This window comes from Rhyacophila brunnea, unplaced genomic scaffold (genome assembly GCF_057557595.1).
Source record: "Rhyacophila brunnea isolate RB1 unplaced genomic scaffold, BYU_Rbru_1.0 scaffold_10, whole genome shotgun sequence".
In the NCBI taxonomy this organism is placed as follows: domain Eukaryota; kingdom Metazoa; phylum Arthropoda; class Insecta; order Trichoptera; family Rhyacophilidae; genus Rhyacophila; species Rhyacophila brunnea.
The window spans coordinates 8,767,284-8,785,075 of NW_028232752.1; the positions used below are offsets into that span (position 1 = coordinate 8,767,284).

At 34.9% G+C, this 17,792-nt stretch overlaps 1 protein-coding gene across 1 annotated transcript in view; it reads right to left on the reverse strand.

Moving 5' to 3' along the window:
• The window catches only part of kuz (zinc-dependent metalloprotease kuz), a 513,598-nt gene extending 497,068 nt beyond the window's left edge, over positions 1 to 16,530 (reverse strand). Inside the window, exon 1 of the mRNA XM_085950375.1 lies at positions 15,969 to 16,530. Coding sequence (XP_085806501.1) covers positions 15,969 to 16,029 — 61 coding nt within the window. The 5' untranslated portion in view covers positions 16,030 to 16,530. The remainder of the gene's footprint in view (positions 1 to 15,968) is intronic.
• Positions 16,531 to 17,792: the final 1,262 nt, after the last annotated feature.

The following is a 17,792-nucleotide window of genomic DNA, read 5'->3' on the forward strand; positions in this document are numbered from 1 at the left end:
TTTAATGTTGTTTAATGTTATATTGTTAAAATATAACACACAATTATTCCGTTTCGTCAAAACATCTACAAGAAGATGTTTTCGTACAGTAGTTTAAAGCTTATAAAAAAACACTCATCGATTATGGTGTACTCTTTTCCAGGATTGCTGAAATTAAAAAAAAAAAACCTATGTACATAACTTGTACGTGTCCGTGAAATATTTGTTTGGATTTTTTTCATAACTAATAATTAATTAATATGTATTTAAGAACCTACTTACTTACTAACTTACCGAAAACATTTTATTTTGAAAATAATTCATGTTTACGATAATCCCGGGATTGCAAACCCTAGTACCGAAATACATGATGCTGTGTTCTCCTTTCTTTGCAAACGTATTTTGAATAACATCTCTTGAACTTGTTTGAGGTCAACACTCATATTATACCAGGTAGTGTGAGTCACAGTCTTCGTATAATGTTATGTTACTAATGTCATTATATTATTATGTCTACTGATTCGTTAACTACACATGAAATAAACAAACACATTTAAATCCAGATAAGTACTAGTTTTTAGTTACGGTCAGTGTATCATTTTTTTCTCAGCCAATGTGTAAGTAAGTACTCCCTGTCATGGGCACCACATCCCGAAGCGGACCCCCAGGCTAGGGTCTTTGGCGGGCCCCCCTACCTATCGCTAAGGATAAAGGTAGTGTGACGCTCTTCAGTAGCGTTTTCCAAACGGTGTACGCGGTAAAATTAATGTGTATATTTACTGACTTTTTGTATATTTTAATACATCCATTTGAATTATGGAGGTGTCGAGTATCGATCGATACACAATTAAAAATTGTATTGTACAATCACATATTTTTAAATAAAAACATTATCGAAGGGAAATAGCGCCGCAGGCGACTTTTTTTGCTATTAAATCAAATTTATGATGTGTGGTTACCTCACTTGTCTAGTCGATTCGTCACGCCAGGCCCCTCCTGAGCCCGGGCCCCCAGGCTAGAGCCCTGTCAGACCCTCCCTTGTGGGGCCCATGCTCCCCGTAATCAATTAATAAGCATGCAAAACATAAGTCATCAGTAAAAGAGAGATCCAGAAACTTTTTAATGTACCATAGCGTAGTGTGTAAAGATACATTCTGAAAATAAAGTGTGACAAAAAAGGGATAAAAATAAGTAAGTACTTAAGTATAAAATAAGTAGACAAGCACATAGCTCGCAAAAAGACAATCGCTGGACAAAATTAGTCATCCAAGAGGCAAGACCAGGGAACTCAGAAATAATGGGAACTGAAATACACAACGGGTAAGGCGATAGCAGGTAACCGACTCGGTAAGGAAGAATCCGGGTTAAACTTTCACACGTGTTAAGAATACGTTTTACGTCGAATACTAAAAACTGCTCTCGGTTTATGCATTTACGCTCATTTAATGTTGGTGTATTACACACACTATTGCACGTGCATAATGCGTGCTTCATTTTCGTAGGACACTCACACATTCAAGAGCCTGCTTCACCATGCGGCGTATTGAATATTGCCTATCGGTATTCTATTTATTATCTGTTCTGTGGGCAAGACCGTTTGAAAGAAGACACTCGTTGGCCCTATACACTTATTATCGAGGCATCGCTCTGAAATAACAACTGAAAACATATTGTGATGATCGAAAATATACGAAATTTCCTCATACTCCGTGGTGTTAGGCCATCCTCCCACGGCGCAAGTTATGTCCGTCGAAACTGAAACTAAAATTCCAGCCAGTATTTAGCTAATGTATTTCAATGGCGGCTCGCTGACGGCGAGACTGGAATCTCTCAGCTTCAAAACGGTCGCGAAGAGATGCGACATGCTAGTCGCGCGGTCTCTGAAGTTTCCAGTCACCGTAAAACAGTAGTACCAACATCATTAGATTTCGGTGAAAAATCATATTTTCTTACCAAAATTGGTAGCACTTCGTAAAGCCGCTAGCGTCATATCGTAAATACCAAAACAACCAGAGACGTCAAAAGTAAATATTAATCGGAAAATTAAAATAACATAATTGTAAACGCTGCAGCGCGCGTATTGTCAGTTTTTGTACAACACAGCTGACAGTCCAGTTTGATAGTTTGAGGTTATGTGATTATTATTTCAACTGGGTTTCAGTAGCGCCATGTGCGAAGCATCACATTGGTCAGTTTATGAGTTCCTTCACAAACCAGTTCCATCAGATTTCAGTTGCGCCGTGGGAGGATGGCCTTATTATTGCCTGTCCTGATGACGAGTCGTATGACAATGCTAGTAATATACGTGGCATAATATTATTATATTGGTATGTGTGTAACGTAGATTTTAAAAATCAAGTGTCGTTGATTAGATTCCATGTGCAGTCCACATTTTTAACTCGGTTGGATCAACTACTGCAGTGGAGTGTTGGTTAGCAGTAGCGAATGTCGCAAAGTTAACATTAAACTGAAAGAACAGAAGATTGTATCTATTTGTATCAGTGAGGATATAATATTATATTAATGACTATTATAAAATAAAATTGGCAGGTAGGTATTTCTTATTTTAGATTTTTTGTTTACGTATTTATAATCGGTATAAAAGGTAGGCCGGCCTTATGCAGGCAATTAACTTTTCGTGCCCTATTAATAATGCGATCCTACCTAGAGACCGCTGGATCGAGATAATTGTTCAGCGGAAGTATAGGTAAATCGTTTTACAGTGGCACCATGGGTACGGCAAATGCGACTTGCATTTGTAGTGGTATTGTTTGCTAGCACTGAATCAGGCATTGTCGCAAGCAATCCAATACACGCGCGAATCGCCTATGGTGCCACTGTAGAATGATTTACCAATACGTGGCAATTCACATGACCAAGTGGAATGGAATTCGCTCGGAAGGCTACATCCAGCAGTGGATTGATCCAGGCTGATGTTATATCCGAAAATACAGTAAATTTTTACGCAGGGTTTGAATGTGTGAGTGCAATACGAAAATAAACCACGCATTATAGACGTGCAATAGCGTATGTAATACACCAATATTAAATGAGCACCAATGTATAAATCGAGAGGAGATGTCAGTATTCGACGTATTACGTATTATTGACACGCGTTTAAATTTAACCAGTATTCTTCCTTATTCGAGAGCGGTTGTCTTGGTATTTCAGTTCCCATTATTTCTGAGTTCCCTGGCAATCAAATATGTTTTATTTCAAGAGTAGGTATATTGTTATGTATACATAGTAAACGCTGTGTTGTCTGACTAAACTGGCATTGATTTATTTAAAGAAATAACACGTCGAAGAAATAGGTATGTAGAAAGAAAAAAAATACTGTTTATTTACATAATTACATGGGTACATTAAAAAAACAATAAATTCATGCCTAATTCGTATGTAGGTTACCTACGATACTTTGGAAGAATAGTATATCTACCAGAAACACACCTACGCACTTGCATAATTAATAATACATTATGTTTCATATGATGCATGGCGTTGAGATTTAGCTAGCAAGCTAGCTGATACACCGGAAAGTTTTTTTATGTCATACTGCCGGTCGTGGCGGCTACCTACCTGAGCCACGGCGAGCAGGTAAGATGACGTAATCTATAAGTAAATTAGTATGGATGAATCACCTTAGCTTAGCATGAAACGATTTAGCCGAACATTTAGACAGACTACGATTCGCAGAGCAAGCGATAAAACCAGCGGTTAAAAGGTTAAACCGCGAATGTCAAAAAATAGTTGCCGGTGATGATAGAATGGTGATAAAAACAAGTAACATTTGGGCGTGATATAATTATTAAACATATTATGTACCTACGTACTTATAATTATTTATAAATTATATAAAAGACGCATCGTAATCATGCAGAGTTAACTGATGTACCGTGACTCGTGAGTGATCTTTCAATTAATGTAAAAGAAAAGTGCCTAGATTTGAGGAATGAACCCCTCGAAGTTCAGTTCAACACTTATCCTTCGATCTTCAGTTGTCTGAATTCTGATTCAGCCACACACATATATTTATTATATGTTGTCGTTATCAATCTGAAATCCTCACCAATTGAGTCTTCGTGGTCAGTTTCCAGAAAGGAAAAGTACGTGTAAAAATTTGCCGTCAAAATAATTTCATGAAATCGCCAGTAAACTGAGAAGTGCGGTGGACGGTCTACAGCTGTGTGTTGACCATGTCCCCCAGGCCAGGATCTTTGCCGGGCTCCATACCTATCGCTAAGGTTAACGGCAGTCTGGCGCTCTACACTGGCATTTTCCAAATGGTGTTCAAGGTCAAATAAAAGTCAGTGTATTTTTGATTTATTAGTGATTTTATAACACATCGAATTATGGAGTTTTCGAGTATCAACACACATCAACCAAAAATTGCATCGCATGACCATATATTTTTAAAAAAAAAAAAGTAACTTTTTTTAGTATTAAAGGAAGTTTAAGGAGCGTGTTTACCTAATTTATCTGGTCAACCCGCCACGCCGGACCCCTAGGCTGGAGCCCTGTCAGCCCCGCCCCCCCCCCCCCCCCCCTTGTGGGGACCATGGTGTTGACCGTGCCATCTGTGGACACTATATCGTACAATAACGTCTTCTGGGACGGCCCCACCCGATGACAATATCTGTTATTCAACACATTTTCCTATCCGAAACTTTTCATTAATCTTGAACGATAATATGACTAAACCAGTCATACCTATAGAGTTAATAATTTATTAATATAATATTATAATATGTATCTACTATAATAATAATTGTTGTATGTATAGTAAGTACGAGTATTATGTATTTATTTAGTTGCAATAATGCAGCACGACCAAGTGATTGCGTATTTCAGTAATTATTGTATTTTAATTAACATCCGACTGATATTTTACCGCTTATTAACGTGATCAATGGTGTGACCACATTGATTAAATATTAATTCAAAACCAAGGTTCGCAAAATAATGAATGAGCTTCCTGTTCTCGATTCAATAAAATTAATATAAGCAATCGACAGTCAAGGTCAATCGGTTAAGACGTAACCAATGCAGGAATCAATGTTTACAATAAGCAACAAAAAGGAATTAATAATAAAATTTAGTACCTACACATAAAAGTTAATTGCTCATAACGAAATTAAATTTAGCAATAATACTTATACCTTGTTCTATATTGTACCAAGTACATACTTTGGAATACTTCAGACGATACTTCAGTGAAACGGCAAATAATTTTCAACTATAGGCGCGACGAAATTTTGGACTCGCTGGCAGTTGGAGAGCGAACGTCGAGGTGTGAATACGTCAATTTGATTCGTGATGGCGACGGGGGTATTAACTCTTAGATCGTGTAAAGATGACTAAAAACGTTACTCATTTAAGTACTTGAAATAGAAAACATGTCAATGAATATATTATTATTGTTACTAATAGAACAATAAACAGAACATTAAATGGACGCATGTTGGATTTATATGACAATTGCACGCGCGATCCGCAATCCGCGCATCGCCTAGCCACGATCTTTTTAGACCATGCCTCAACTGAGGTATAATAATCTAAAGTCCTAAAGGAATCATAGTTTAGAAACGTTTAGAATTAGATTATTTGATTATATTGTTATTTACGTAGTTTGGTTGTTAAACACTGCGTATCCTTATTTACGACTTTAAGTAAAATATTGTTAATCTAATTAGAGATCACCAAACTTACTTTTCCAACTGCCACGTATTCAGAAGAAAACACTCAACGATTCCAACAGAAAGATGCAGTGACAGCTTTGCGTTATTATATGTATCAATATTTCTACCGAATATAGTAAAGAAATATATTGTAATACTGAATCAATGAGAAGGATGAAGATGTGTGCTGGTACTAATTTTTGTCAGTAGCACATAATCCTGCTGACACGCTCGCCTTGTTAAAACCAGTCGGCTGACATGAGCGCACACCAGTTAGTATAACTTGCATGTTATGTGATTAAGTAGGAAATATAGTAATCGCTACAATTTTAGCTGTATGTTACACAACACATAAAAATGCATCTAAGAACAGTATTTTAAAATTTCTTCTACTTTTTGTTTGCTTCAACCACCCGCCCTCTTACTTACCAGTCCAGCATGAAAATCAATGGACAATGGTGAAGACAGAGTTTTGTCGGATGGGAACGTCACTATTTATCGGGATTCCCATGGAATAATTATGATGTATTAGTAACGTGACCATTTATTTTTTCCCCCAAACCGGGACACCTAAAAAGGGTAGGTACTTATCCATTTTAGGCGCCTCACACTTTCATACAACACAATTGACAAGATAATAATGTTTTTTCATGTCATATCCATTTCTCGTAAAAATAAAATCTGTTAATACAAACCACCACTCATTGGAGGTTCATATGATCCTATTAGGATCGGACATGGTCGAAGAAGATAATTAACATTGTTTTAAGGACATCTACTTTCAACTGTGTTTCTTCACTCGTTTACAACTTATTCATAAGAGAGAAATGGTTTTCTACCGGTGCATTAGTGCCGCCAGACATAAAATATATTAAATAATTATACGAAAAATTTTGTGATACAAATTATTGGCGCGAAAGTGTTTGAACAACTCCACCCAACGACTACCAGTTGAAACATTCCCAGTGTTCCATTCAGACACTTTTTGCGGTGTAATATGTTATTAGAAAAAAGTGAATACTCATCAAATATTTCTGTATCTTGGTCACAAGTTTCTTTTCGAAAACGGGACATTTTGGCGTCCCGAAGCTATGTTCGGGGACACCGGAACACGCCGTCTGAAAACGGGACGTCTGGTCAAATTATGTATTACCGTTATTATCAAATCATTTTTAAACGAGTTGAAGGAATTATTGATTTCTCATCCATCATATTGGCCAAAATTGACTCCGTGTGACTTCTTCCTGATTACGAATTTAAATTTTCTCGTTCAGAAGAATCAACATGTCATCGTCACATCACAATCAAAGACTGTTTGAGAAAGATTTATCAGACGGTACCTATGAACGAATTTGATTAAATTGATTACTTATACATATTGGAAAATACAATTATTGTATTGTTTTGTTCCAAAATATGTGTTTTGGTTGTAACAAAATTATCAAACTCATGGCCCCCACAAAGAGGGGGCTGACAGGGCTCTAGCCTGGGGCCCATCAAAAATTCTCTCTAATAGTAAAAAAAAGTCGCCTGGGGGCATATTTTCCTTCATTAGTGTTATTATTTAACATTATGTGGTTGTACAATACAATTTTTAATTGTATATCGATACTCGACAACTCCATAATTGAAATGGATGTAATACAAAAAAAAACAATAAATATGCACAATAATTTGACCGGGTACACTATTTGGAAAACGCTACTGCAGAACGTCACACTGCCATTATCTTTAGCGATAGGTAGGGGGGCCCGCCAACGATCCTAGCCTGAAGGCCCGTGTCAGGATGTGGGGCTATGATCAAACTACACTGGTATTTTTAGATACTTACATCTAAGTTGATTATTGACAAACAACCAACTCATTTGACTATACCTATCGAAACAACACATTAAGTAGGTACGTAGTATGCTATTCTAATAAAATGATAACATCTTCGATAAGTACGTATAATGATTTAATTGCGTGTATTAATACACAGAATCTATGACGTAAATTAATGCAAGAAACCTGTATAACCAATCATTTACAGAAAATTAGCGTAACATTGAAACTAAATAAGTATGACATTACGTTAATACATTTCTGTACGTATGTACACTTAAGTACTTAGGTCCATATTATTACTTAAATTAAAACGTACTTTTTTATCGATTTTCCAGTGCGCTGATATTACAATATCGCATCGGCATTATTTGTAAATTTGTTTCAGTAAAAGAAACAGTTTTGATATCAAATAAAACACGTGTTAAGTTAATAATATTGCATTGCTCCATGAAATAATAGCGTTCAAAATAAAACTCTAAATTCGTGCACTTTAAACGATTCATTGCCTAAAAACTTGCATAATAATTGTAATTGAAAGTTAACCTGCCTACCGGAACAGAAATAAAATGATTAGGTACATAGATGTTTAAGTTGTTACCAATTAATTATTTCAGATTCAAAATAGTTCTTTGATCTGACGTTAAGTCAGGTCCACACGATGCAACGGTGCCAATATTAATAATAAAATAAAATTGGTTTGTGTGATCGAGATGTCATGAGAGGTGATGAATGTGGCTCGCCGCACACTAGACGTTGCGACAATTCACAGACCATCGCATCTATTTTATACACAAGACTGCTATCGGTGGCTATCGAGGGAAGTTAATCATATTTTTATATTGAAGTATAATAATTGTTACAATAAGTTAGCCGTCTAAGCAGTCTATCTCGCTCTGAAAGTTAGCACAGCCAAGAGAGGTGCTGTTAAAACAAACCACTTATTGTAACAATTACAACTAATTTATTTTAAAAATTATAATACCTAAATACAAAAATGTGTAAAACTACCCTCGATAGCGGGTAGTGTTGTTTTTATTGCAGGGTCGGTTTGGACATGGAGATTTGATACGGAAGGGAAGATGTATACAGGGAATGATCGGTGGGGCTGTGTGGAACGTGAAGTAGATACGTCACTCACGTCGTCGCGATGTAACACATATAAATATAGTATTTGAGCAATAGCACAGGTATAATTGTTAAATACATTATATGCCAACAGAGGAGTTGGGTGGTAGGTATTACTACTTCGCAAGCACAAGATCGCGTCATTTGCCTCGGTCCATCGCCACGTTTCGCACCTCCCGTCATGTATGAGTATGTTGCACCGTTGCAGAATGAGGAAGGGTCACCCAGGCGACGGAATCCCGCACGGAGTGTCGCACTGGAACACATGTACCAACCACGTAAAGCGCCTATTAGTGAGTACTTCAACCAGCTGATGATCTCGACTATTTGGTACACCTAAGATTCGGCGTAGACATCGATTCGCAAAAGCCGGTACCTTGGGAGCCCGGTAAGACGCTATGTTTCACAGCCATACGCGAGCACAGGTAGCACGCACGCATTCAACAAACGACATTTTGGTCATCGTAGAATATGACCTTTACCTAAAAGCGACTCCAAGTTGGCTGAATGCAGCCCGCTACGCCCATGCGATTTACAATTATTTACAATTAAATTGATTTAAACCGTCAAAATCATCTGCCGGACCCTGTATTTTCGACAGCATACAAAACAAATAACACGTCACTGTACAGGCCAATTTCCGTAACCCTCACTTTTCACCACCAAAGTGACATTTTGATGGTAATGGATTTATTGCATACTCTTACACGAATTGGCCAAATATCATAAATCCCAAAAAAATATTTCATGTTTTCAAAATAATTCAAAACTATTTTTAAGCCATTTGTAACTTGACAAAAAAAAATCCAGCCAAATGCTGTAACCCTCTCTAAATGTAAGCCACAAGATACATACATAGTAAGCCACTCAATTTGTAATAAGTACTTAATAACATAATAAGTAAATCCAATGCCCACAGTTTTTTTCACTTCCTGAACAATTTGATATTTGAGGGTTACGCTACTTGACCTGTACAGTGACGAATAATAGTTTTGCTGTTCGAAATTCAAAATTCGAGTGTTTATATACGCACTAAAAATTGGTTTACACAAATGGAAAATGAAACGGCATATTATATTAATTCACTTGGTGTTAATTCAATTAATAATATATTGTAAGAAGTAGTCATTTAGATTGGTGTCGCACGTCCTTGGAATGGGCTTTCCAGCTCGTATAAGAATAAGTAACCACGTAAATCTATTTTTTGCAACGTTGCTCAATGTTAATCATTTTCCTTCACCATTCTCTATTAAAATGGGTATTTATACACACGGACGGATGGGCAGATGAGTGCCGCACAGAATAATATTATGCAGATACTGTCGTGTGCAGGCTCCGCTGAGCAAGTGGGCCGAGTAACAAAGTGGGGCCGCGAGCCACTGGCACGCACAAAAACCGAAAGCGCCTAAATATATTATTAATCATATAGTATTGCGAAGCCATGGTCATCAACGAAATGTCATTAAGTACCTACATGTATTATGTTCGTAGGAAAAATTTCCGAAACCGTCAGGCCGATTCACTAATAGTAGAAAAGCATTCAAGCCGAATCGACGAGCTCCTTGCCTAATGAGTAATTTATTCGAATTAAAAAAAAATAAAAAGCACTTATTTGAGATAGGTAATACAACGTTTAATCGAAAACAATGATGTTCCACTTGGATTAATTTAGAATTACTGAAGTATTTCGGAAAAAATCATTACATGAGAATTAATACTTACTTTTATTTAAGTAGTCATTCTGGGTGAATTAAAATTGTAGTAACAAGTAGGTATTAATACAATTAACATTAGAATAATATATGACTTATTTAATGAAAAAATAATTGTTGTTAAGTACGTATGATTGAATTTGCCATAAATCAGTTTAACCATTGGCATATTATGCCGAAGATATTGATATCATTGCCCGGTCCCCAGAAACCCTCAAACGGGCATTTATTTCTTTAAAGTCAACTGCTGCAAACATAACAAAAGTACCCTAATAAGAACACGACAGTTCTCCACAGTGCAACAGATGATAATAACACATTTATCATTGGCGGCGATGATTTTGAATCTGTGGACTCATTTGTTTATCTAAGGTCCCTTTCACAAAAACTAATAATAAATAAACTAACACAAGCGACGAAATAAAACACCGGATCACCCTCGCCAACAGGTGCTATTTCCAAATGCATCCAACTAAAGTACAAGACACTCTCAATGAAAACCAAAACAACCTCATATAAAACTCTATTGCTCTATTTACGTATGGATCAGAATGCTGGGCACTCAGCAAACAGGGTGAGAGAAGAATCTTTGGGGCTGTTCAAGAAAGTGACATTTGGAGGTCAAGCATGTGTTTTCCTAAGTACAATATATATATTTTTATTAAACGGTTGTCTGTATGTTTATTCTGTTATAATTCAAAAACTACTGGACCAACGTCTAGATAATTGATCAAACTTGCATAGCTTCTACACTGTGGTGGTGGCACCAATTTAGTGGAGTTGGATCTCCAGATTTCAATAGATGCTGAAGGTTACAGGCGTTACAGCATAAAACTCGAAAATAACGCACTTTCAATAATTCATCACGGGCAGGTAAAGTGTTCAGGTAGCAAAGATCTCACCAGTACATCATTACCATCTTTATTAAAGTAGTATTGCATTTCTTGTATCGATCAATAAACTCTCCTCCATCTCATCATCTAAGTACTTCCAAAAGGTATAAAAGTCCAGCATATTGATTTTAAAGTAATTCTGGTATTATATTCTAGCTTTTTCATGAGAAATTTTAAAGTCGCGACCCGAGAACTACAAGGTTCTAAGTGTCGATTTTTGGCCAAACTAAAGTAATAATGAGGCAGTCTTTCAAGTCACATTATCTACATACTATATCAATATGAGGTCGAAATTTCTTATATTTTTTCATTAAACCCCAATACTACCGAGTTCTATGTGCACTTTACAGAATAACTGTGGTACTACAGAGTTCTACCATAATCTAAAAAGATCCGTCGTTCTACAAAGTTCTATGTGCTTTGACATTTCGTGGTTGTGAATACATTTAAAGTTCTTAAAATGGTTTTAATTGTAATATGAAGAGTAGAATCTTGTTGTTTTGTATTTTAAATTTATTATTAGGACTTCATGCAGTATACTTAACTAGAAACCACGAGTATTTACATAAACTACTATAACTTCGAGATACATAACCTCAAAAAATGTTTCGTGATATTTGATTTCAACAGTAAATTGTGAACTCACTAATAGATGAATAATAATATTATGAAACGTAAGTAAGGTTTAATTATATCATCGTTATTTTTTAAAATTTCGTTACAAACGACGTTACAGTTACATATTCACAAACCATTAATTTCAATACCTACATAGTTGATTATTTTAATAATGTGAATGTCGAACGAAAATTGTACACTTTATTTTTTAACCTTTTGTTAATAATAGTGTTTAAATATTGAGAGTATTTTAAGGCTATTTCATTCATTGATTTAATGTTTTAGGTTTAAAAGTCTTCCTGGAAGTGATATAAATGTTTGAGATGTTTCAAATCTCAGTAGATGAGGTGAAAAAATGGTTATGTTGTATTCTAAAATCTCCTGAGAATTCCCACACCATAGAGATTTAGTATATTAATTATATAATATCATTATGATGTTATGATGGATCTGAAAGATATACCTCTTGCTGGCTTGAAGTTTATTCTAAAACCGAGGCGAATAATTTAATAGAAGAATTTTTATACAACATTCCCTCAGCCATTAGTAACAACAATCTTGTATAAGACACAATTACAATAAATGTATCTGATGTAGATGATGACAACAAGCCAGTTGAAATTGAACAATAAACATTAGGCTTGTTGCCCATCAACAATAGTTTTGTATTTTTATTAAATTATATTGTCAACATAATTTTCATTTTAAAGTGGTATTAAATGGTTTTTCCGAATTTCCCATTTTCCCAACAATTTCCATACATTTTCTCCGGAAAAAGATATTATATTTGATGACTTTCAAGAATTTTATTTATTTTAACATGAAAAGTGAAACTATGTGTCCCTGAATCACCAGGATTTCCATACTAATTTCAGTTAGAACCTTGTAGTAAAGGCGGTTTGTTTGAGTTTCAGGTGGACAAAGTTCTAACTAAATTTATGATATGTAAAATTTACCATTAAAAACTAGTTTTAACGTAGTTTTATTGATAGTTACAACATAGCAGTACCATCATTGATATATTCAATCAAAAAAATAATTGAAAACATTCACAATTAACAAAATACAAGCATTAAAAACTTCAACAGCCCATAACTTTTTTGCTGCAGTTGTTCACTTAGAACCCTGTAGTTCTCGGGTCGCGAAGTGTCGTCAAACACGAAAAAAATTCTAGATTTGGCAACGCTGCTTTGGTTGGTTAATTTCAAATTTGTGTCATTAGTCATTATCCAATCTATTCGAAGTGTTGACATAGCAAATTACTGCTAAATAATCACTAGAAATCAACCGTCTTCGGGTGTCATGCAACACATAAGATAAGACAACATAGCTAATTGAAGACTCGTATAGTAATACAACAAGTCTAATAAAAATGGAAAGACGTCATTTTGTCATTAATACTTAATTACCCAAGTCTTAAGAATATCACTTGATCATGATTCACAAATAATAATACGAGGTATTAGGTACAGTAATTTATGTAGCAGCAAACCTTGAAATGCATTGGGGTTTTTACCTAAGTATGCATTTGAGTAAGTACTAATTTATTTTCCACGGCGATTGATATATTTATTTTCCAGTTGGTTGTTATAGACCAGTGGTGTGCACAACCTATTTGAAAGAAGGGCCAATTTATTTATCCATTTTCTACTGTTTCACGGGCCGCAGTGGGTAAAAGTGTTATGTTATGTTAAATAATGGTTTATTGTTTGAGACATACATTTTATTATTTTAAATGTAATAATTACATACCGCTACTTCACTGTCATATCACTCTCCACTCTGCATTACGTACATGTATTACGTGCGTGTATTTGCACGATAGAATTTACTATATAGGTACTTAATTAGAATTAGAATTTTGTCGTATTCAATGAAAAATTTGGTGTTGAAGTACTTGCTATTTTGGGCCACGTGACACGGTTTGTGCATCACTGATATAGATCAACTTCCATATCAAGTCTTCTACGTCACATACATCATTGCATGTTGACTTGTCATAGCAGATACTCTATGTCTGGCACTATTGAGAGGAATTAAAAGCTTTCTTTTCTGTTTCTCCTCCTCACAATACTTCTACACACGAAATAATGCTCTTCACCTGTTTCCGGAAAGGTTTATGTATTTTAATGTTACGCCATATCAAACACATACTAAATTATGGGCGCGGGGAATGTAGTAGCCAGGAAAGTAAATGCGGTGGAGAGTTTTAGTTCCAGAAACGACCATCGTGACGTAGAAGACTTGATATAGAAGTCGTACTGTAAGTGGGACATCACTCACTACTACAGACTACAGCCACTGACCTTCTGTACACAAATACTGCAAAAGAATACTGTGCATAACCAAAGATATAAAAAAAACGTTTTCATAGAGATAAAATATAACCTAAATCTATGAAAGTGGAGCTGTAAACAGTGTAAACTGACCTATCTATCTTCTAGTAACTTGCATACAAACTCTAAATATTCCGAAAGGCATTCAATATTCGTTTCATAGACAATTTGGTGATAAACTGAAACTAACTTCAGCTATTTTTTTAGAAAACAACAGAAGTTTCCATCTGACAGAAGAATGACTTCTTCAATCAAATTAAGTACCTATACGTAGTACCTATCTGCACATAAGGAATATTGCTACAGCTCGAAAGGTATTTTAGTATTCCGTGTTATCTATATTTCCTTGTTATCATAATATGTGGCTTAGTAACCCAGATCGGGTGCTAAAGCCTCCTTTAAAAACTTCCTCAGTCTCCCCCCAATCCTGGACCAGCGCATCTATTCTATACACAAGACTGCTATAGGCCGTTATCGAGGGTAGGTTAATACATAGCACTTATTGCAACAATTACAACTGACTTATTGTAATTGTTACATTAAGTGCCAATACTTCGATACAAAAATATGAATAACTACCCTCGACAGCTACCGATAGCAGTCTTGTGTAAAGAATAGATGCGCTGATGTACATTTATTACTGCCAAAAGTTAATTGGCCTAATGTCTGTCCTATGCGATATAAAATATACCAGATATGGTAAGAAAATAAACTAGACGGGAGAAAAAAAATACTAGGTTGTATCTATAGTCTAAGCTAGGTTGTCTCAATATTCAAACAACTAATAAAGAAACTAGTAGGTACCTATTTCAAAACATCTTTACAATAACAAACTCCGAAGATGAATTTCGTGTTTTACTACATTACTTACTAATAAAATAAGTCATAAAATGAATGCAGATAAGAAGTTTAGTAATAATTTTGTTTATTTTATTTAATAAGATATGAAGTATTTACGTACAAGAGATCAGCATATTGATTTTCAAGCAAATCTGGTATAAGTAATATTCTAGCTTTATTATGAAGTTTTAAGGTGTTTGTTGCCATATTATGTCAAATGCAAGTTTTGCAAGCTATTGAAAAATGCTAGGATCTAGCAAGAAAAAGGCTAATAGGTACCTGATTGGCAACGTTGCTTCCACTGGGTTTCACAATGGATTTTTGTCAATGTCAATGGAAATGTATAGGTACAAATGGGATAGTGGGACTATAACGTCATTTTAATAAGGGTTAATAATAACCTAATTAAGTCATAAACTAGGCAGCATACATTAATCTGATTGCTGTACGAGTTACAATATTTTCCTGACGAATTTATGGATTATGTTAATTGCAATATGTATTTGAATAATATGTAGTAAAGCGATTGCAATTTTTATTATCAACACTAATATTATTATCAGCTAATCGTTTAGTAAACCGATGGTAAGTATGTAACTAACTATGTTGGTATATTGGTTATTAGCTGTGTTCGAGTGTACGCATAGAATACAGTTGAACGTATCACTTATTAAAATATCTTTATTTATACTACCTACCTAGTTACATTCTAAATTTTAGTAAACAATGCAATCCGGAAATATATTAATATAAATTTTAGCAACAAACCAGAATAGTACAACATCAATTATTGTAAGAAAATACATGTCAGTTACTTTTTCTCGCAGATGTATCACGGTTAACTATAATTATCAAGTTTTCTTTTTTGTTGTCGGTCAGTTTCCAACTGCTAATATGGAAGGGAGTGTTGTCATTTGAAATGAGTAACAATGTTGTAAGACATAAGTAAATGAAACTCACCACTCTCTGTACATGGAAGAACCAGCAGCAAAAATATGACGTATCCACATTCATTGAACATTGTTTCGCACTTAGACCACACAGCACACACTAATTATTACCACTTTAATAATGCTATGCCATTCCTGGAAATAATACAGCTGACTTTCAACACAAAACCTTTGTCTGTTTTGACATGAGCGCATGCGCTTATAAACAATATTATTTTATTTTTTATTTATTTTCATCAAAAACACAAACTAAACGCACTAGAATATATCAGGTTATTCACTAAATACATCACTTAAGCGCTATAAAATACACAAATATCTTGTGACTATCCACATCGTCAACAAAAACACTGTGTACTTTTAACACTCCACACAAGTTTTATAAATTAGATAGCGTCGAATTGAGCGTGAATATTGCAAATGAAACGTTAAAACGGAAAACTTACTTATTTTACATCTACTCTAATTATTTAACGCACGGTAACATTAATCACAATAAACAAAGACCTAAAAGTCACAACAGCGCTAACATGATCACAAGACGCGACATGTTGGATTTATGGATTGAGAATAAATTTGAGAGTTGTTAGAATGTTGCCAATGGTAAAAAATCACCGAGATAGCAGTCAATGTGGCCAGGTAACATTTAATTTTTTTCCCGACTTTCAAGATAGGTGATATTTTTTAATTTTATTCAATTATGTTATTTTATCACAGTAGCATTGGATTGAATACGTAGGTATATAATTTGAAGCTTTTACCAATCTATTTTTAATATTAAATTGTCAAATATACTTAAAATAGCATAATGGCACCATAGCATTGTGAAAATAAACTGTTTATAGTGTAGTAGGTACTATATCTATATTACCTATACATAGTACCATTTATATAGGTGGGTACGTATATAGGCTTATTAGGTATATTACCTATTTTATTAACCATGGATCATATGACCTTCCACAGACTGGAGGTTTTGTATTACCAGTTTTGTTTTTACGAGACATGGGTGTTAGCCATTTGCTCAACCTATTAGTTCCATACTCTAAACACAAATTGAAAAAGAATGTGTATTTTGCAGGACCCAGGTTCGAACCTGGGACCCACGACGTTATAGGCCGACGCTTGAGCCATGCTTAAGCCGCTCAGCCATCGTGGCCGTTTATATTATGAAAAAATCATTAATCTTTTGATAAATAATATTTATAGTAAGTATTTAAGTAATAAAATTATGAGCTAACTTAACTAAATTAGAATATTTAGGTGTCGTTTCTTTCTCATTTATAATGATTAGAATACAATCAAATTTAGATCAGGAGTCATCAACCTATGGGCCATATCTAACTTTGTAGATCAGGGTCACAAGCAATATTCTCTCAAATTTTTCTATTGTGTGTGCGAATCATCAACGCATCTGAGCAGTGGCGTAACTAGGGCTGGTGTCACCCACCCGGTGAGGTAAATTTACACCCCCCCCCCCCCCCCCACAAACATACCATTTTTCATTAAAACTTATATTTTAAGGTATTTATTAATTTCAGTGATTTTATATAATAATAACTTGATTTAGGTCGATTGGCTACTCGATTTTATATAATAAAAATTGATTTAGGAAGACTCTTATTTTAGACAATGTCATGTGATAGTATTTACAGTATAAACAGACTATGGGCATTTTGACACGAAATAAATAATGATTTAGTTAACCAAATCCTGATTTCATTTGCGATGACGTACCAAAGGACGCGAAGCTGGGTTTTTGGTAGTATCCGTAATAAAAACAAATATTGCACGAATTTGAAAATAGAACAGGAAGTGGGGGTAATTGTGATTG